The sequence below is a fragment of the Daldinia loculata genome (assembly GCF_022478755.1).
Source record: "Daldinia loculata strain CBS 113971 unplaced genomic scaffold F4817scaffold_74, whole genome shotgun sequence".
Taxonomy (NCBI): domain Eukaryota; kingdom Fungi; phylum Ascomycota; class Sordariomycetes; order Xylariales; family Hypoxylaceae; genus Daldinia; species Daldinia loculata.
This window is the reverse complement of record NW_026054928.1, coordinates 80,819-102,159: the sequence shown is the minus strand read 5'-3', so window position 1 is coordinate 102,159 and position 21,341 is coordinate 80,819. Positions and strand designations below refer to the sequence as shown.

Sequence of the window (21,341 nt, the reverse complement as noted above, 5' to 3'; positions counted from 1 at the left end):
TCCCGGACGGTTCCGTTTATGGAAATTACGGATATCCGATCCGATCCGACCCCGACCGAAAAGCGGAACCTCGGGACTTGGGGCACAAAGACATCCGGGCCAGTCGGGCTCGGAGACTACTGGAGACGAAAGAGTTTACGTTGCACGTAATATATTAAGAAACCCTTAGTATAGTAAGTTCGGCATGCCTCGCATGTTATTCATTGTACATCCGACAGATATATTCGACAATGAAACAAATATCTTTCATCTCGTCCAACCAGATCTTGGCTTTGTACATGGTAATAGACAAGGTCTAGCTCTAAGAACAATGCGAAATTGTTCTAAAAGGGGTATTTACTAAACCTCAACGTCCACACCCCTGTGATACGATAGCACCCTAATATCCGCTATTTGATCTATAATGAGACGAAATCGTTGATGAACTCCACGATATGTGCCGCCACAGCTTTAGGTTGACTATGAAACGGATAATGGCCGGTCTCATAATCTACCACCTTCCATTCCACGTTCGTCTTCTTAAGCCACTGGTTCTGGTCCGATAGATGTTTGCACCGGTCGTTCAGCGTCCGTAGGTACACTCTTCTTCCATCGAAGCCACTATCTGCCCACGCCGGTGCTGTGGGCTTCGTAGCAAGGGCTGGAGCCGCGTGGCCAGCTAGGTGCTTGTCTAGCTCGAATACCATGGCGGGATCACAGTCGTGGTATAGGTAGTGCATTGCTTCTTTTACAAACGCTGTATCCTGGATATAAGAGTCAGTACAGACCTATTATATCAGGCAGTTACTAGGACAGGTCATACCCCTTCCATTCGCACGTATGGTGGTAGGCCGCCCATCGCCTCAACCGAAGTTTCGCCATCCAGAGTGATTACACCCGCTATGAATATTAGTCCAACCACGCTGCCTTTTTTACCCTGCGCTTCTCGGGTCTGCTTGTCGAGGTCCTTGGCTGCAGCGCTAGAAGGGACACAGCCATATGAATGCGCAATGATGACGACGTCCTTTTGCTGTTCTTCTACTAGAGGTAGGATGACATTGTTGCGGAGAGAGGTAATATCATCTATGCAAGTCGCTTCAGCTGGGTTGGCATGGTTATAGCTAGGGTATGGCCCCGGATGGGTTGAGAATCCGGCTTCTTTCAGGAACGGCAGTAGCTTGTCGTAGCAGGCAGCTGTTCCAAATGCCCCCGGAACAAGGACTATCTCTGGTAGACTCTTAGCAGACATCTCGGTACTTGTTGTAGAAATTCTCAATGACAGAGCAATACGACCAAGGGTTGGAAGCTACGGAGACTCGACAGTATTTATTCTTATAACAGCGACCCCTCATCTCCTTAGAAGCACGGTAACGTTTATATTACCCGTGGTCAGAAACACAAGTGCGTAAAACGAGGTCAAAGAAGCCATTGATCTTTAACGAAGGCTTTGTGCGCATAGGTACCTAGGTAGTCACCGGGCTCCCATGATAGGCTATAGATCAGCGATAAAGCTACTCGGATGACACCCGCTCCTTTGTCTATCACCGAGGAATGGAATCGGGTTCGATATTAGGCGGGTATCAGCATTGGATAAGCGAGGTCTTTATGGGTAACATAGCTGTATCTCGCGTATCACACTCGCCATGCACAATGTCATAATTACCTAGGTAGGTATAAGCCGGGTGGCTTGACCGCTCAACGTGTTGACCGCTTTGCAGCAGCTTTTACTACCTAAATCACTTACTTAATCTGACAATACATATAATACATATTCCTAGATGCCTTAGGTACACACAGTTACCTAGGTACCCAGTACAGGCCATACAACCTCCTGAGCGTAGCTGTTTATAAATATAGAATGTTAATCTAAAAAGCCCTTGAGCTGACTTAGACGCAGTATTACAGGAGACTAAGCTATCAGAGGTGCTAAGAGCAGCAGTAGAAATCATACGTAAATCCAAATCCCATTAACTTGTATACATCCATCTATGAGAACTCGCTACCATCCTATGTGTGGTAAATGGTTTAGTTTGTATAGTACAGAACTGGTTTCCTCTAAGGGTGATAGATCAAGTACAAATGTACCATGGAAGACTCATGTAATCGTCAAATGAGCAGCGAGTAAGAGTCAATGTGATATATCACTTTATAGAATCCTTCAAGTGTATGCACGATACAGCTTCGATTCAGAAATGACTGGAGACAGGACGACGAGATACCAAAATATGAGAATTTATCCCGCTTATGCTAGACTTCAGTCGTATTTTAATGTTGTACGACCCTAATCTAAGCATTCATATCCAATGGAATTAAACGATACCGCCTTGTTTTTGCTCTAGTCAGATCAGACCTAATTCAAGGTCGGTGGCCCTCTTATACAACTGTATAGATTTTTATATATTTGTTCAATTTATTCCCGGGATTGGCCCTGAGGCATCTAGATAAGACACGCTGCATTGATGTATACCCCATAGTCCCAGCATTTAGGTTCGTGGGTCCCAATGTAACGGCATGGTGTTTTCTGACTACCAGCTCGCATCATGACAACTATAACGACACACCTACACACACACACACATATCCCACGGAATAGTTTCAGCTGTCTAGCCAAGACTTATTAATTCCTACCGAGGAATCCGTTACACCGCTCCGGTGAACACAGGAGTCGGATTCAATAACATGGTCTCCATGCTCTATGCTCTGCAATACCTAACACTGACCTGCGGTAACGTCAAAATAGGAGAGGAGGAATGCTGAAACCCCTTGATTGTAGATATCTATCTGCAGCCACATTACACGGAGCTTTTAACCCGGAGCTTTTAACCCGGAACACTAGTAAGCGCCCGCGGCACCGGCAATATGTAGCTAAACAATTAGGTGCGGCGGTGGCTTTTGACCGGGCGATGTCTCGTGCCTTGCCCTTATTAAGTCCCGCGTGAACCTTAGTCACCCCCAATACCAAAGAGGTAATTACTCAAGTATTTAGGGTAGTTTCGAGAATAGGGTTGAACTGTTGGGCATGTCGCGCAAGCATCTCAACATCAAGTTGGAGGAGAGAGATAGCTCGGATCTGCGGTAAGATCCGAAGAACAGGATTCTGATGTAATACTCGGTGGCGTCAACAATGCAACGGCTGGTTTGGGGGCGTACGGCATTTATATGTTTCATCGGAACGGAACCCCTATTGGGTCTCGAAAATTATGCCGAAATAGGGAATGTTCTAGAGATGCTCGTCGACGTGGGAGGACTCGGTTCTAATGTACCTTAGGTACCTACATCACATATCAAAGTCCCAAGGGTTTTTAGCGAGTGTAAGCGCTAGTAGTGATGATGAAATGTCCGCGAGGTCGTACAACTAACGCTATCCCCTCCGCCTCTAATACAGCAGCGGCATGTGGGATTCTGCGGCGTCAACAAGCTTTTCTGCTTCTCTGCGGCGTTGGCCAGACTCGGGTAAGCCCATGACACCGCAGTGCCGACTAGTAAGAGCGTTCGTCGAGGTCAGATAATCCTAATCCGGCTACGCTGAGGGCCTAAATAGGATCGCTCGAGTTGGCTTATACGTCGATGCTATTTCTCGAAGGAGAATAAAGATGAGGGTGTTGGTTGCACCCGCGCCGTCATGAATGACTCCGTGACTCCATCTGCCGAGCTCGGAGGGACTCCTAGGTATTATCGCGGACCAACGTGTCAGACAGGCTCATGTTTTTGTATAAGCGCGTACGAGAGCTGAGACCTACCCGAGGGTTACTGCCGACGATGACGAGATCATTTTCGATAACATTCCCGTAGGACGTACAGCTTTTAAGGTTGTGTTAGGCGCTTGGGCTACCGAGATACGTGGGACAGAAGATTTCTCGACATATCAATGGTCTTGCCTTGGCTCTGGTTAAGTTCATAGTTCTTTATGCTTTAATAAACCTGTACCCTCTCACGTATTACTTGAATCTTCATAGATTGCTTTCGTATAAGATTGTAGGAAGAAGATAGACTCTAATGGCATACAAACAGCTCGATACTGGTACTCACATTTTAACATCATTATAAATATATCGTACTCGTATATTCTTAGAAAGGCTTTGCATCAATATCCATAATTTATATACTTACCTTAGGTACCCAAGTACTCGAACACACCCTACGGAGTTAGAATCATGTTCAGCCCCTTTTACCAGAAGTCCGTGCACAACAATCCCCCTATTCAGCTCGAACCCTCAACTACACCTTCAAGTTCCCAAGACTACCCAATCTAAGGGCTTTAACCTACGTTAATCTACCTCTTAACTAGTACAAGCAGTTACTGTTCACGCGTTCCCGATTTCGAATCCTGCCATTAAAAATGGAATTGCTATAGCTAGTTCTGCAATACGTCGCAAAGTTCTATTGTGTGCTAACTGCTCGCGTAATCTGTCTTTGTTGCTTGTTTATCAGTGGTCTATACCTACGCGTCAATCATCATCATAAACGTATTCGTCCAATGTAAAAAAGGCAACGGAAATACAAGAAAAACCGCATAAACCAAATCGCGATGGTATCATCTTAAGGATAGGTAGTTAGTAGACCTAAACTCGACGAGCCCGTGATCGAACAGTCACGCGGGACTACATCACTTAATCTCTTATCATAGAAGACTCATGAACACGGTATGTAACGAGTTAAGAGGAACAGAGACTGCAAACGACGCAGCTCGTATCTTCATTTGTAAAGGTAACGTGTTGGACCGCCAAAATAATAAAATTGGGAACATAAAGGGCAGAGATCAAATCGCGAAAAAACAACCATCCTCACTCCACGTTGCAAACCGCACTCCGAGATTTCCAACCTAACTCTACCTTGCCAAAACCCGTCCTCAATGTATGAGAAAAGATTTCGCTGCATCACACCTCATCCCTTCATATACACGCAGCTATCGCGTTCTGTCTCCTCCAGGTCTTTTGAGCCGAAATCATCATAAGGCATTTCCATCGTTACGGGTGCGTATTTGTGAAATTTAGCATGCAACGATGCCTCCGGACCAAGGTTCGAGAGACGTGCGCTCTCCTGTATTCATTTACCTGGTGCCGCGACGTACCTAGGCCCGGACTCAATTCCTGGACGGACCGCCGGACCTATCTTGGTCGGCAATCACCTTCTTGTCTTTCCTTGACTTAAAGACGAAATCCGCCATGATTTGTATGTGGTCAGCCGGGAAATGGTAGTTCGGGAATCCGGGAACGCGTTTGAGATACTCATAATCCGGAGGCCCAAGTAACTCGACGACGTCTAGCGTATTGGTAGTATACCATATGTAATCGATCACGCCCGAGAACGTCGGTGTGTAGTTCGTGAAACTTAGCTCCGCTGGAGTTCCGAATAGGTGGGCGTAGGCATTACGCAGGCTAAAAGGATGCTCAATGCCGTCACGCGTAAAATTCCCGTACGAGTGGCCAATTAAGTCGGGATGATCAGGAGGTATCCGTCCCTTCTCTAAGAGTTCGTATACAGAGCTATCGGCCATCGAGTTGTAGTCACCACAAAGAAATAGGGGAATGTCTGTATTGTTGCGGTACTCCTGACTAGGCGCGGGCTCGGGATATTCTTCAGCAGCATCCGCATCTTCCTCCGCGACTACAGGCTTGCTTAACCTCTTCTCCTCGATCGATAGGGCCGGCCGACGTGTGTACCTCTCCGATTGCTTCGTAACAAGCTCCATCAAAATTCCTGTTTGTACGGCTTTGACGTCGGCTAAGAATGATTCCCAGCATAGATGTGCGTTGACGACGATGAATCGATTGCCAGTAAATCTTGACTCGAAGAAGCAGTAGACAGCAATAGTGTCTTTCGGCATCACTCGATTGAAGACGTCGTCAGCTGATTTCATATCAGGTCGATTGATGGCCGTCTGCCTAAAGTCTACTAGCTGCTTATCCAACAGGATATACTTGTCGCTCTTATAGAAGATAGAGCAGCCGTCCACGGACTGTTGATCCTTGCCTGTTAAGTGCTTGACACGAGTCTTCGGGTAGAATACGCCCTTGTAGCCAAGTTTCCCAAGCTCGGGGGTAAAAAACGTCTCGAACGCATCCATAGCGGTCTCCTGTAGGCAGAGAATATCGGCGCTTCGTTCACGAAATTCCCGCATGATACTATCCTTCCGATATTCCCACGATAGGGCACTAGCTGGGGTATAACCATATTGTGTACTGGTTGCATACTTGTCGCAAAGGGTATTCCACGACATGACGCGGACGTGTTCCTTGTCCGAGCCCACATCTTCCTGAATAGTGATGGGTAAACGCGGGTTCGGTGGTATAGGTACTAAGGACAAAGTCAGTTAATAGTGTTTACATGGATAATACGGGCTGTAAACCAAATATACGCGGAGAATTTGAGAAAGTTGGGGAATTTCCTCATACCTGGTGCTTGCTCCTTGAGATGGGCAATCAAGGCCTTGGTACCTTCCTCGACGAGCTTCTGCTTTTGGTCTTGTTCCAGTGGATTGCCATGGACACCGAGTAATTCCAGGAAATGCAGGGCGCCAAGTTCCGGGGGGATAGTTTGAATGTTGTTGTTGTAGAGCAGCAACTGGCGGAGAGGAGTACACATGCCCAACTCGGGGGGCAACATGCTGAGTTGGTTATGAGACACGTCGAGGTACCGCAATGATCTGAGTTGCCCTATCTCCCGCGGTAAACGGGTTAGATTGTTAGAGGCAAGATAAAGTTCGGTGAGGAAGGAATAGTGATTAAAGAGCATAGTAGATAGGTTCTTTAAGCCTTGTCCACTAAAGTCGAGATTCAGCCAATCCTGTCGATCGAGGGCCTTATCCACGTTAACGGGCCGGCCTCTATCCTCCAACTCTCCATCAACTGCTGATTCGGGCTGGTTGGCACTTGGGAGAGCTGGGCCGATACCTTTGTTCTCGTTCGCCCGTAGCCTAGCAAAGTAGTGAGGTTGGTGCTGCTCTGTCATGGTCTGATGGGCACGTTCAGATTCCTTATAAGATTTTAGTTGCTCGTTCCAGTGCTCGCTGTACTGCTGGGTTTGACCACCTCGAGAACCTGGAGTATTTCCGTTCTGGTGGCTGCTTGGTGTGAACGGAGTTACACTGGACATAAGACCGGAAGAAAAGGTAGAGTGGGTGAGGGTGCCCGAGGTACCTGCGTGACCTGCATGATCCTGGGGGAGGCTTTGGTGGTGTTGCTGCGGGTGAGTGTGGTGTGAATGCGAACCCTGCTGCTGCTGAACAAAATTGTACATCATCTGTGGCGCGATGCCACGACCTCCAGGGACACCATTGAGGCGCGAATTGTGTCCCTGCTGATGGTTTGGCCCATACATGCCGCGCGAGAGATCGATGGGCATCGGGGGAGCAGGGATATTAAAGAGGAATCGTGGCGGCAGTAGATACGCCTGCTACCGGAGGTGAATACTTTAGTATGCGATTCAGATTTTTTTTTTTTTTTTTAGTTGTACTTTTAGAAGATTTTGGAGAGGAAGGACTGTTGGTCGGTGGACAAAGAGTGATAATGGCTCGGTACGGAAGTCAGGTGTAAAAGATGTCGAGGGTGCGCTGTATGTATCGAATACTATCTGCCATGGAGATACTGAGGAACAGGTCGACCGCGCCAAGTGAGGGAGACCACGTCGAGCTGTCCGGAACTGTTTTTAACAGCTTGTGTCGAGAGATGAACGAGGGGACAATGGTTCAACGAATATCCATGCATAGAGACTGAGAATTTCGTCTTGAGGCATGGAACTTGCAAGGACCAGTGTCCGACCCTGTGTCCGACCCTGTGTATTAAGATATGGAGGGTGTGATTCACAGAAACTTGAATCTACACGGTCTAAATCGAAGCAGCAGTTGCGAACAAGAAGACAAGTTCATCAAGGGATGTCGGATCCTGGCCGTTGCCTCTCAAGTGGCGCTGCTACGGGTGGCAACAGTAGAAAGGGCGCCTAGTTGCGAACGGATACGAAAGTCTATTATGGAAGTGAGATAGATGTTTACAGAAGGATCGTTTCTATATCTCTTAGTAGCTCGAGAAGGCGGCGACGGTAGGGTTCTTGCTCTAATATTGCGCGTATCTGTAAAATACGTAGGCAAAGTTAGCCAGCCAGTCACGACTTAGTCGGGTGGGTAAAGTTGGGTTAGGTAGCTTTGATAATGATAGTATGCCATGGAAAGATTAGTAGGATAGTAGGATAGTTAACCAGCTATCCTATGGATGCAATGCAAATAAATGTGACTAGGTGGTGAATGACAATGGATGCGTAGTGTCGCAAAGAATATTGTGAATGGAAAACAAGTGTTCGCACCTGAAATGGTCCGAGATATTGTATGACACGGAGCTAAACGGAAGACGATGTCGAGGGAGCAAAGCTGTTGGCAATTGACTTTTTAGAGTCAATACCGATGGGGAGATTGATGTGGCTTGTATGAGGGAGCCGGGGGTACTGGCGTAGTTGAGGCCGATAGTAGGTATTGCATGTGCGTTGACGAAGATGCAACCGAGTTTGGGTGATGCTTAGTGGAATTATGGTGGTGGTCTGGTCGAATGTAGCTCTAAAGTTACTTCAAAGAAGTCCAAGCTTTTGATCCGCCCCAATGCATGTGGAGGAGTCAGCAAAAGTTAAAAAGACTTAGCCTTGTCACGTGATTTACCATCTGTAAAACTCAATTCTGTTACAACCCCAATTGTCCTACCAATAAGATATTCCCCTTTGATTTTATTGGTTTTATTAGTCAGCGGCACTAAATGTTAGGTAAGACTTTTATTCAGCCTTGCAGTCGCATCAGTGTATCGTGACGTGGCTTTGTACCTCAATATCTCATAAAGCCTTACCCAACTGACGCAATTCCCAAAGAGTTGTTTGCTCTTTAGAACAAACTTACCAAAAATGACATTCCCAAGTAGGTACCTAAGTATCCAAACGATGAATGACTTTTCTTATCTAATACAGTATCAAAATAGTACCTACACATAAGTTAACGCAGTCTGATTCAGACCAACCAACAAAGCATCTTTACGTGTTTCTCGTAAGGTTGTCTTTATCCTCTTCTTATACGGACTATTAAATATTTATTATATCTTCACAAGTTTTTCAAGTAAGCTTTAACTACTATTAAATGCCAAGTATAGAATGCATTTATATCAACCTCAACTCCTACAATCAAAATGGCCTAGTTCTGATGCTCTCTTCCAAATTAATATCAATTTCCCCGGAACACCAACTAGTTTTTTTTTATACATGGGAGAACTATGAATATCACCGAAGCAATGTCGTCTTGATGTATAGCGTGGTTGTGTCCTTTTGCCCAACATCGGACCGTCTTGCCGATAAACTATGTATTGAGGTTAATAGTATGAGGAAATATAGCAACAGCTCATAAGATGCTGACTAACAGAAGGACTTGTCTACCACCACTATATAATGTCAGAGTACTCATTATTGATGCACTTATTAAACCAACTGTTATTCTTGGCATTTTGCATCCTTACCAAACTTATCGTCTATAGCAGTTCAACGTTATAGCTTCAAGAACGTTACAAATCAAAAATGTATAACATATCTTTTTTATATGGACGCGTTGTCACTTAGTGGCGGATAAAGCCTAATCCATGGGTGTACACGTACTCATTGAAAAAGCTTGATGCTCGGCCACTTCAGCCTCAATACTCGTCCTATGCCAAGAGTCTGGAAGCTGGGGAAGCCGGGGAATCACCTTACTGGCTTCCCGCACTTCAGCCTGATCGATACAGGCCTGCACGGCAATAAGCGAGACGGAATCACAAAGCCTCCTATTGGTATAAAGAAAATAAGTCGTTCCACATTACGGAAGTGTATCTGGCTTAAACGGATTGACATCTTAGAATTGGAAGTAGAAGTGAGGCTTAACCCTTGCCTAATTACTTCTCACTATTGAAGCACGTTACTCCTAATACACTAGCTTTTTTACCTTCCTTTGACAGCTCAATGCATTTGCCAGTAGGGATTAGGCAGACCGCCGGATTCAATTCGCGTCTAAACGCAGGGTATGTTTGTAGGATGCCAACGCCTATCTCACCGCGTGTAGGGCCGCATCTTCGGAGCTAGAGTCTAGGTCTTTTCCACCGGCTTTCCACCGGACCAATTACCTGGAACTCGCTCTCCGACCCTCGAGCATTCCCTTCCCTTCCCTTACCCCGACCTGCTTATGTCCTACAAGTAGAACCGAAACCCCCTACTAGTATACTGTGTAGACCTAGCATAGACATGACTAGCGAGTCGAAGGTTCGCGACTCTACGAGTTTAGATCGCTCACAAGCTACAGCATAGTGCATTGCGCCGCTCTAGTTGCTATATCCGCCAACCTCGCCTAGAGAGTGGCAAGGACTAGCTGGGCGCCGTCATGCAGGCGTAAATGCGGGGAAGCCATACACAAACCATACCCGCAGGGATCGACGGTCCACCTGTTAGGTTTCGGTTGACAGATAGAAATAAGTATTCGCCTTAAAACAGCCATAAAAGGATGATTCAAAGCATCGTGATCACAATGCAGAAATAACGCTAGACAGAAAAGAGTCAGGCTGTTCTTAAAGGGAACAGGCCACATCCCAAGCTGTAAGTAGCTTGATGGGGTTATACACATCTCGTTTGACATAAATCGTAGTCTTGTCCTGCAACCAACGGCTTTTTACATGTCAACCGATTCTACTAACCAGACAGACGATTGCATTGAGAGTGCCGTATGTTACCTGCTCCATCACCCACAATGAGCGGATCGGTCGAGCTCTACTAGACAACATAAGCAAAGGGGCAGCTTTACAACCGAGGCCCTGGAGTCATTTCATCCCAGAGTTTCCAAAGAGCGCCATTAGCACAAACATATTCCTAATAAGAAAATGAGGAAATGATTTATGCAGCCACAAGTAGGAGATCACTTGGGAGGGTATCTTATGACCGAGGATAAGACTGAAGGGGGGTCACGTGCGAAAACAGATTACGCGTGGCGGCATGTGAGATCATAGAAGGAATAAGTCGACCTTAAATCTCGAAAGAAGAAAAAGAAAACCCATCGGAGTGTGGTTTAAGTGATCCGTCGAAGTGGCCGACAGTTGGATCAAATAGGACAAATCGAGCAACTCCCGATACTCCGAGGTCATTCATGCCAAGAGATTCCTTTTGGTTGACACACACACACACACACACCATCCTACTTCCTTACAAACTCACCGAGAAAGGGACCGGCCCGGAAATTTAAAATTACCAATTGGATGTCTCCCAAAACCGCGGGATACAGAGTGTTACGGATATTTCCAGTGTTTCGGGCCTAACTATCAATTCCCCACGAGGAATTGATTTGAGCTCGGCCCGCTCGTCGTATCCAGCTATATCGCCCACTCATTATTATAATAAGTGAAGGCGGGGGAGGGGGTCCTTGGGCCAAAAATTAACCAGGGACAACGTAAAGGAACTGGGCCAACTTTGTTGTTTACGGTCTTCTGCAACCGCGGGCCATTCCGCTGCAGCAGTAGTAAAGCTGTCATATGTTTGTCAATTGTTACAACAGGTTGGGCACCGTTTATTGCAGATCCCGCACAGGCTGCACATCTTCGGATCGGGAAGCAACACCGATTCATGAAACGAGAAAAGCATTCCTTCGGGTTAAAGTACTCAAACGGAGACGAGACGAAACCCATTCCACCGGAAAGCCTGCCGGAAGTCTAATAAGTCCAATCATCATCCAATCGTTGATCGTTGAATGGTTACTGCAGTCCAAGACCATGGCTTAGAAGAGAGCAGGGGGGGGTAAAAGGACCAGCAAAAGACGTAAGACCCAGCTCGCACTTCATTCCAATGGTGCTCGTCTAAGATCGAACCGAAAAAAATACGAATGTGGTAGAAGGCGTCCTAGGAAGCATTCTATCGTAGGGATTTACTGGTTATCAAAAGTTGAACGGGCCACGATAGTCTACGGTGATCCACGGGTTGTTTTTTGGAGAATCAACCAATTCTCGCAAAGTCTCTAGAAAGGGGCAGGGGAGAAAAGAAAGGAATAGTGAGAGACAGAGAGAGAAAAAAAAAGTTGAGGAACGCATAAGCACATGTCGCTGATCCCCTGGAGGGGAAAAGTTGAAGTCATTGAAGAATTTTGATTGATCAAAAAGGTATAACCCAAGTACCCAAAACTGGGTCTAAGTGGAGATCCGACTGAGCGGCCGGCCCCGGAAAGTACCTTCCAGCTACAATTATCCAGTTACAGGACAGGCTAGGCAAGCTAGGTCGGATTTTACGTGGGCCGCAGGGCAGCAACAACTAAACACGCATTCCCCTAAAACGAATTGCAAAAATGGAATTCGCTTACAGCTTGTCCATGTACTCGGCCCCTGTCAGGGTCAGACCGGCAAACGGAAGAAAATCATCTTCGAGCACCAACACTAACACTAACGCTAACACCAACAATTACACTTTTGTGCATGGGGCCAATAAACATAATACTACTAATAACTCTGACAATCACCCAAGTCATACTCACGACGAAGGAGACAACGAGAATTATCACGGCCAAGACCAAGACCAAGACCAAGACCAAGACCACGAGCATAACTCCGATCAGAACCATGGAGAACTAGAAGTCGGTACTGGAGATCAGACTAACAATAGTAACGGGGAGGAAGATCAGCATCAGCAAGACCACAAAAAGACAAAGAAACGGAAGAGCAATTCGCTTAGGTCAAGGATACCTGGTAGGCGTCGGCCACCACCTGCCGGAACTCTCCCGCAAGCTCTGGCACATAGGCCGGCGTCGCATTACTCCCATTCTAGGACCTCCTCCTCATTTAGTGCCAGCTCCCGTGCGTCGCACGAAACACAAACACTTACACAGCAAACAACACGAACTCAACCATTACCACCATTACCACCATTACCACCATTACCAACAATACCAACATTACCAACCCCATTATCATTGGCACAACAATATATTCACATACAGACACAAGCACAACATTCTAACTTGACAGGCTTGGCCCTTACCCATGCCCTATCCGGCGGCAACTCGACTAATGACACCGTCTCCTCGTCACCGCCTGCTGCTTCAAGCCTAGATAGCCTAGATACAGGGGCGAATACAGGCATACGAATAGGCTCAAAGCCGAATGATGGAAAAGGGGCAAGTGCCGTAACAACCAATACTACCACTACTACAGCCACCCACCATATTTCCTCTTCTTCTTCGTCGCCTACAGTACCTATAGTCAACAACAACGTCAGTAACACCAAGAATTCGACTGTTGCATCCACATCCGCACCCGCGCCGCCGTTAGCCGCCGCTTCAGCCTCAACCTTGACTTCGATCGCATCCGTCTCCCATCCGTCTACCTCTGCAATTTTACCGCCCGCCTCCGATTCCGAGCGACCGTCTACTTCGCCAAAATCCTTAAGATTCATTAGATCCATACATATACCTATCTTTAGCTCCGACAGCGGTTATCAACTGCCTTATTCTGCCGGTTTCCCTTCGACGACTAACAGGTTGCAAAAGCGCGATTCTATCCATTACCATACGTCAGCAGCTCATAGTTCACGACGTCCGTCGACGCCGGCTCCGCCTACCCAAACTCCTTTGGGCCTATTATCGCCTGCTCGCCGAAGATCGTCCAAGAGTAAACATCATGACTCAATGACAATGGAGCCTGGTTACGTCCCTGCTCAAAAGTACGCCTCGGCGTCGTCCCGTACTGGCGGCGTCTACGCTGGATCCGGCTCTTCTCACCCCGACCACCCTTCCATTATGGCATCAAATGAGAACTTATCCTCGAAGGAGGGGAGCATAGCTCCGTCTACGGCCTCGACTTCCACCAAGCATTCGCTCACCGTGGCAAAGACATTCATCATGCGAAATAACCGACTTTACATCAACCAACCTTCGCTATTGTATCCTTTACCAGTCGACTTAACAGAACTTCATCGTCAATCTTTGCGCACACTGATGCTATTACAGCTTTTCGGCGGTCCGACAACAGCACCCGAGTTTTCCAATAAGCCCCCACAGCGTGTCCTCGAAGTAGGGTGTGGCTCTGCATTCTGGAGTATGATGTGCCATCGGTACTTTGCGCAGCATGGCCACTCATCCATATCCTTTACCGGCCTCGATATTGCGCCTCTAGTGGGGATGGGCCTCGATGGAGGTTGGAGACCAGACAAGGACATGCGCTGGCGGTTCGTCCAACACGATGTACGGCGGCGACCATGGCCGTTTGTCGACAGCGAATTCGACTTAATTATGGTCAAAGACATGTCGCTCTCGCTTTCGACTTCCATGCGCGACTCACAACAGCTCTTCGAAGAGTACTTGCGCATACTGAAGCCAGGTGGCGTGATTGAATTTTGGGAGAGTGATCATGCCGTGCGTATGCTAAGACCACATGTTCTTAGGGCTCCGGTTGCGTCGAAGGCCGCCGACTCTGATTCAGACTCGGACGATAGTAGCGAGGAAGAAGATGACGTAGAGAAATTAGGAGCCTATATCATGACGAACAACACCCCGCTCAGCGCGCCGCTAAACCCATTCCTCGTCGAGTATAATGGCTGGGCAATCAAAGGCTTAGATGCGTTGGGTCTGTCAGCGGTTCCTTGTGCGCTGATCGGCGCCTATCTCTTACAGGAAGTGGATACCCTTATGGAATTGCGATCAAAGAGGATAGCGGTACCGCTGAGCGAGATTAGATGGGAGCGCGAAGGTGTCGGTGGTGTAGTGACAAAGGACGGCAAGAGCTATATCGACTCGATGAAAAGAAAGGGCAGGTTAATCGATTCTCGAGTTGATAAGCGGAAGGGGCTGACAACTAGCCAAGCTGCTCTCAGACGAACCGCGCTAGAGACGATGGTAGGGTTGATACTCTGCCTCGAGCCGATCATCCGAGAAGTTAGCGGGAAGAGCCAAGACGAATGGGACGGATGGTGCGGAAAGATGATGAACGATCTACTGCGCGAAGGCGGCACGAGTTGGGGAGAATGTCTGGAAGTCGGAGCATGGTGCGCCAGAAAGAAGCTAAATCCGACATCATAATTCGAATGTCTAGTCTACCTATTTGGCTGTTTACCCATGCTATATTTGGTCGACATCCTTGGCATCGATTCGCCTTGATCCACCGATCTAAATCTTCACGATGTCGACACCCGGAGGGCGATCTACTAACGGATCCAGCTCAATCCGGAAATATAGCTCTCTAACACACTTCCTTGCAGCCAATTATAGTCCATCATACCTCTTCCTAAGAGTACGATACCGTTTCAAGAAGTACCTATAACGCCATATGTCAATACCACGGCCAGCGCTTCAACGCCACATTACATTAAACCAGATGATAAATCCACGACGTTTACTTTGTGAGGAAAATCGAAGGGGAAACTGGGGACAGGTTTTGGTGATGCATATTCGGGACTGGGATCCTGGCTACATTCTTGTCTTATCTCTTTTATTTTTACATATATATCGGGTGCATTGAACGGGAGACATGATTGGAAAGATACAACGAGTATATATGTGTGGGCGGAGCTAACTAGGCACAGAACGATGTTCGTCCTAGGAAGTTATATAAAGGAATTGACCACTAAGCCCGAGGAGAGCTTGATGTTTATAGACGATACGAATGGAATAACTTTGGATGAAATCATTGCGAAATTGTAGTATGCGTGAAAGTAACCTGCTAGGTATCGACTCGTAACGAATGGATTCGACAATTAGACTTACAGCGCCTCGAGTTCTTATAGATGAATACCAAGTTAGCCCCTAATTCTTCGAAAATAACCCGAAATACTCGCATTATAGATTTCATAGGGCCAGAATAGCAGACAGCCAGATACCCAACCTACCTTTCTTTACATACTCGGCTTTTTTAATAGCTCCCTGGATTTCCTTCTTGTCGCGCAGTGACGCTTTCTCCTGGAAGGCCTTATGGAGCCGTTTTCGGAAGTAATCGTAGCCCTTGGGATAGTCGCGGCCGCGGTTCAGAAGCTCCTTGTAGATGGATATGACCTGCCGCCGCAACACGGGATTAGGCGGGGGCAGCATGGAGGTGGTTAAGGCATCGTTGGTGCGGGTGGGTTTTAGTTTGAAGCGTTTTTGGAGGTGTTGCGAGACGGAGGAGAAGAGTCGGATTGGGCGGGTGAAGGTGGACATGGTGTATGTCGGTTGGTAGGAGGTGGGCAGATATGTACCTACCTGTTAACCTAGGTCATTAATATACATGTACGAGGAAAAGAAAGACGGTTGGACATGACGCAACGCTATAGCGCTGGCACCGGTTTATCTTATCACGGCTAGCTGAAGCTAAGCTGTAAGGTACCTAGCAGTACATAGCACTTCCCCTACCGAGGTTGCCCCTCTAATGTGCCCCTCCGAGCTACATATGTACGACTTAAGCTTAACTTCTACCTTGCATGTACCCTTTATATGTACCTCCTAACCTAACTTCTCTTACTTCTTGTTTGCGACAGCTACTCGTATTATACAAATCAACTTCCTCTCTGTACATACATGCGCCTATATATCTCGGTACATAATCCAATTGGCCGCCTGTAAATACATACCTTAAGGTGCCTGCACAATGCCTCCTAGACCACGCTTAAAACCAACATATACCCTCCGCTTGCTATCTCCAGTTGTCTGCCGACAACCCGCGCCCCGAGTAGAATCCTTTGCCTCCTTCAGTAGCAAATACTCGAGTCGCAATTCCTCCACCACGACGAAGCCAGTCGTACTGCCGCTCCCGCCTAGTAAATGGTACTCGGACCTCAAAGCGCGAATCGGAAAATGTATCATGTTCGGCTGCACCAACGACCAGGCGCTGCAAGCCGCCGCCATCCTGCGCGTCCTCGGCACGGAGTGGCGCGAGCTAACCGCCGGTGCCGAGGGGTTTCTGACGGGCGGGCATAGGGGACTTGAGAACCAGCAGGTTGTGTGGGGGGAGATGGACAGTTTTGTAGGTAGTCCGTCCCAGCCCGGAGTAGACAGTACCTAGTAGCAGAAAGGGGAGTAGGAATAGTAGAAAGCGCTAACAGATAAGTAACAACGGACAGGGCCATGTGAATAATACCAATTACATCCGGTACGCCGAGTCTGCGCGCGTCAACTGGATCATACACTTTGCGAGCGTAGACCCGGGGAACGGGACGCGGTGGAGGGAGCTTATGACGCCGAAGGGGACGGGGCTGATTATGAAGTCAATTAAAGCCGAGTATAAATTCGTACGTCTACTATCCTCTTGTCCTCTCCTAATGTCGCCAGTCGATACGCAGATTTAATATGTCTGTCTGTGTAACAAATAGGACGATCGATACTAACGACCCGCAGCCCATGACCTACCCAGACACCATTGCCGCGTACCACAAGCTGCGCTCGCAGCCCTCGGCTACCGACACCTCGCTCGTGCTCGACTGCATCATTCTGTCGCACCTGCACCGGCGCGTCGCCGCGCGGACGGAGGAAGACATCGTTATATACGACTACGGGGCCGCGCAGAAAACATCGGTCCCGCCCTTCGCGCTCGGCGCGTTCCAGGACGTCTGGCGTCGGCAGGAAGAGGAGACGCGGGAAGCTAGGCAGCGCATATGGGAACTTGTGAAAAGGGTAGAGGGGCTCGAGAAGGGGACTTGGGATAGGCCGGGTGCGGTGGAAGATCTAGGGGGGAAGGGGGGTGTTAAGAAGGATGATTCTGGGATAGAGGAGGTTCTAGAAGATGATGTTGAAAAGGAGGAGGAGGTTAGAAAGGAGGTCAAGGAAGATGTTGTCAAGAAGAGCGGCGCACCTACTAACACGATTGTTAATAAGGTACGCTCGTTGTTTTAATTTTCTCCTGGGGAGAAGTGTTGAAGATAGAAGGGGTTAGGTATCAGAGGGAACATATGTGTTCCCTTGAGGTGTTACGAAACTAGTGAAGCGGGTGGCGGGTGGCGGCGTCGTTTCCAGTTTGTACGACTTCATGGCTATATGTAGGAGTCATCGTACTCCCAGCGGCATCAGATATCCTAGAGATTCCAGGCGTGTTTCTCGCTTAAGTTTTCTGATACGAAGATAGTAGACACTTAGAAGCTTGTGCCTTGTTATACTACCAGATAGGGATTATATAGTGCTATAGGTATTAAAAATTTCTTCAAAATTTTAGTGTTTTTTATTACAAGTTAGAAATAGAAATGGCTCTTAATACGTCGAAGCTAGATTTAGGTATGATATTGAGAATAACCATTATCCTTGTTTATCTATGTTAAGTTTATACACCAAACTATAGAAATATATGTTACGAGTTATTGCTAATTCACTTTAAGATCTTAAAGTCTTATACCTATGATACGAATCTATTTAGGAACTTGAAATGAGCAACATCATCCTCAGACATTTAACGCTCTATTGATTTCGTGATAGGTGCCTAGGTAGGTATTAGATTTATACTCGTGATGAATGTCAGGATATCTGTATTGAACTATTTACACCTGCCCTTCTACCCTCTTACGAGGGCGTTGCGCGCCTCGCATATACCCAATCCTAGTAGATCTAACTACCCTGAATCTACCCCTGGCCCACTTTTAGGTTCTTAGGACGTATGCTTTTTATATTAGTTAAAGTCAGGCATAATGTTACTGAATTATCTTCCAGCAAAGTATGTCAACTCGTATTTAAACCCGCATTGCGCGCCGTTCGCTTCTTAAACCTAAGTCTATCTTAGAAAGCAATATCTAACATACGGCACGAACATGGCTAATACCTATGGTTAACGGAGTCGGCGACCTCGGGCGAGTAAAAGCGCCCGACTTGTTACCATGGCATACGGAGGCCAGTTGAAATGTTTTACGTAACGCCTATAACTCAGAACATACTGGTATTCTCAAGCCATGTCGAGTCTACTCCACCAGCGGTTTCTTTTGGCCCAACGGGCTATATCACCAAACAGAGGTAAGGAAGACCTATGTTCTCGAAAGCTTCTCAGTTATAGAATCATCAAATAATAGCCAAACTAGGACGATGAAACAGAGACACCGCATTTATCTTCCGTACTATACGAGGAAGGAGACGAAATCCCATCTAGCATCAGTGGCGTTTTGAAACACGACATCATAAATGGAAAAGCGAATAAGCCTCTACATATATTACTTGTTCACTCGCTTCATAGAATTAACTGCAAGAAATTTCCGGGTACGGGGGTTGGCGGTTACCTATAAATCCGTCACACATTGCCTGTCGAGTCCAAGTCGAATTACCATCGCAGGATGCTATCCACTGGAATCGGCTTCACTGAGGTTCAGCAATGGCTAGCTGATTGTGACAACAAACACAAATGCTGTAGTCACCCCGGCGATATGGAGCCTTTGCTTCAGGGTCTTAAGTTCATCGACTGCAAAACAGAACGCGTTGTTGATGCTCAGAGCGGTTAGGAATATGTAGCATTGAGCTACGTCTGGGGACAGAAACATCAGGATAAGACATCGAAACATCAAACATTCCCATCAACTATCGAGGACAGTATACAGGACCTCCCGAAGTATGCTGAGGATGAATCACGTAAAACTGTGATTCTAGGCGATTTGGATCACGCGATCTACTGGCCGGGATGGACGACTGAAGTGAGATTCTCCGTTGAAGGGGATGGAACCCATATCCTCAAGAACGAACGATCTCTCGATGAGGAAATATCTAAAGAACATAGAAACCGCCCCTTTTTCACACCCCATGATAAAACCGACACGAACTAGGTACTGGCCTGTGTACGGTTATTGTGATGCGTTGGGGCGGACCTGTTCAGTATTGCGGTCCTACCGACTGTCTTGTCCTGGCAAACGAAGACCGAGATTGCTTCTCACGCATTGGGATAGAATCAACCCAGACGAGATAAGTCCCGATACGACACAAGTTATCAAAAACGGTAGGACATTCACTCAAAAAACTGTAAAAAATAATCTAAGATCAACATACTGATTCATGGCCCGTGATGGGAGGGGGCTCTGTCTTGACCTAGAGCCTGCAATGGTACGGTGAAGGAACGAGTAGGATATAAATCTGAGGATTCTTCTATATGTCTACCTACCTAGTAGTCATTCCTTCAGCTATCAATCTAAGACTACATTTACGCAATATGTGCCTAGTTTAATGCCGGAGACTTACACTACGAACATGAAATTCCAAACTAGAGTTGTACAAGACAAGTCTTATGGGCTATCTGAATGGATAGAGCTGGCAATCTAGTTTTTGTAGTGTCTACAATAAGGCATTGATGTTTAATATAGGTTTACTATCTAGGAAAAGTGAATGAAGAGATTCATAATGGGTTAAGGAGTTACGGTATCAATACAATAGCTTGATTTACTAAGTTATAATTTGTAAACTAAGTTCCTGTACGGATTCGTACAGCTAGTCGCAATAATATTATAGAGGTATTCTTCAATAAGACCGTATTTAGTTTGATAAATAAGGTAGAAACGCTGTAGACTAAATTTGGTACCGCTAGAGTTCTAATTGTGATATCTTTTTAGGTTGAAGCCGCATGAAATATTTTGCTAAATTCTATATTCATGCTTCAGACGACTTTCTACAGGATGATGAAACCTAACTTAGCCATTAGATCAACATAGCCCGCCATCTATCTTCACCTAATGATCCCCGGAGGTACGCTTTGAGCTTGGCTGATCTAGCGGTAGCGTTGCCCCTGATCGTATCCTAGACTTAAGCTCGATTTGATCGTTCCTTAATTTTTGATCGTTCCTTAATTCCCCATGGGGTACTGCTTCTTGTCATCTGTGTCCGGACACGTCGACCTATCCAGTAGCGCCTCCGACGGCCTCACTTCGGCCAGCAACTCCGACCATTACTCGGCCATCTTCATCACGATCGTGGAGCAGGTAGAGTCGAGGGTTTGCCTCACAAGGCAGTCGAGTAATGCTTTGGGGCTAGCCGAAGTTATGATGGACTGAGTGAAGTGTCATGAAGGCGAAACTAGTAAGAGTCATGCACCCTCGCCAATATTTAGCAGATCTCATGCGCTTTCTGGGCCAACTAGCTCGTTTCCTGCGTCCATCACAAACGACTCCAAATTTTCATACCTGACTTCTGGGAAGTGTGCTTGAGTCTAGGCCAGACTGGGCACATAATTCGTAGGGTGAAGTCAAGACTCGCATTCTTATGCCTCCGTGGCTACTGCACACCCCTTTCCGGGCCGAAAGGAGTCCCGTAGCCTCACGCAGACCAAGGAGGTATAATCACTTCCTAGATAGTAAAGAGGCACAATGTGAGGGTTGAATTGCTAGCAAGGACAATCGAAGCGAGTTTTGGTGGCTACCAATCGGCCGAGGCACCCGAGTCTAAGGTGCAGGAGATTGGACTACGATGTTGAAGTAGCAGACCG

General features: G+C 47.0%; 5 protein-coding genes across 5 annotated transcripts; 2 read left to right on the top strand and 3 right to left on the bottom strand.

The window, feature by feature from the left end:
* Positions 1–253: 253 nt before the first annotated feature.
* On the bottom strand, positions 254–1,228 carry F4817DRAFT_368797 (alpha/beta-hydrolase; the record flags this gene model as incomplete). Its single annotated transcript, XM_049307278.1, has 2 exons — positions 254–743; positions 803–1,228. 2 exons carry the CDS (start codon positions 1,226–1,228, stop codon positions 399–401), a joined length of 771 nt encoding a protein of 256 aa, XP_049154797.1. The 3' UTR covers positions 254–398.
* A 3,705-nt stretch (positions 1,229–4,933) lies between these two features.
* F4817DRAFT_271524 (glucose-repressible alcohol dehydrogenase transcriptional effector) lies at positions 4,934–7,517 on the bottom strand. Its single transcript, XM_049299431.1, has 2 exons — positions 6,375–7,517; positions 4,934–6,276 (listed from the first exon to the last, which is right to left on the bottom strand). The coding sequence occupies exons 1-2, from the start codon at positions 7,321–7,323 to the stop codon at positions 5,063–5,065; spliced, it is 2,163 nt and encodes a 720-aa protein (XP_049154796.1). The 5' UTR covers positions 7,324–7,517; the 3' UTR covers positions 4,934–5,062.
* A 6,221-nt stretch (positions 7,518–13,738) lies between these two features.
* Positions 13,739–15,016, top strand: F4817DRAFT_361781 (uncharacterized protein; the record flags this gene model as incomplete). Its single annotated transcript, XM_049306450.1, has 1 exon — positions 13,739–15,016. The coding sequence occupies one exon, from the start codon at positions 13,739–13,741 to the stop codon at positions 15,014–15,016; it is 1,278 nt and encodes a 425-aa protein (XP_049154795.1).
* On the bottom strand, positions 14,801–16,257 carry F4817DRAFT_351073 (uncharacterized protein). Its single transcript, XM_049305024.1, has 3 exons — positions 15,823–16,257; positions 15,701–15,713; positions 14,801–15,251 (listed from the first exon to the last, which is right to left on the bottom strand). Exons 1-3 carry the CDS (start codon positions 16,127–16,129, stop codon positions 15,200–15,202), a joined length of 372 nt encoding a protein of 123 aa, XP_049154794.1. The 5' UTR covers positions 16,130–16,257; the 3' UTR covers positions 14,801–15,199.
* Positions 16,258–16,386: 129 nt separating this feature from the next.
* Positions 16,387–18,107, top strand: F4817DRAFT_351070 (thioesterase-like superfamily-domain-containing protein). The gene is made up of 3 exons (XM_049305023.1): positions 16,387–16,931; positions 17,029–17,196; positions 17,303–18,107. Exons 1-3 carry the CDS (start codon positions 16,557–16,559, stop codon positions 17,795–17,797), a joined length of 1,038 nt encoding a protein of 345 aa, XP_049154793.1. The 5' UTR covers positions 16,387–16,556; the 3' UTR covers positions 17,798–18,107.
* Positions 18,108–21,341: the final 3,234 nt, after the last annotated feature.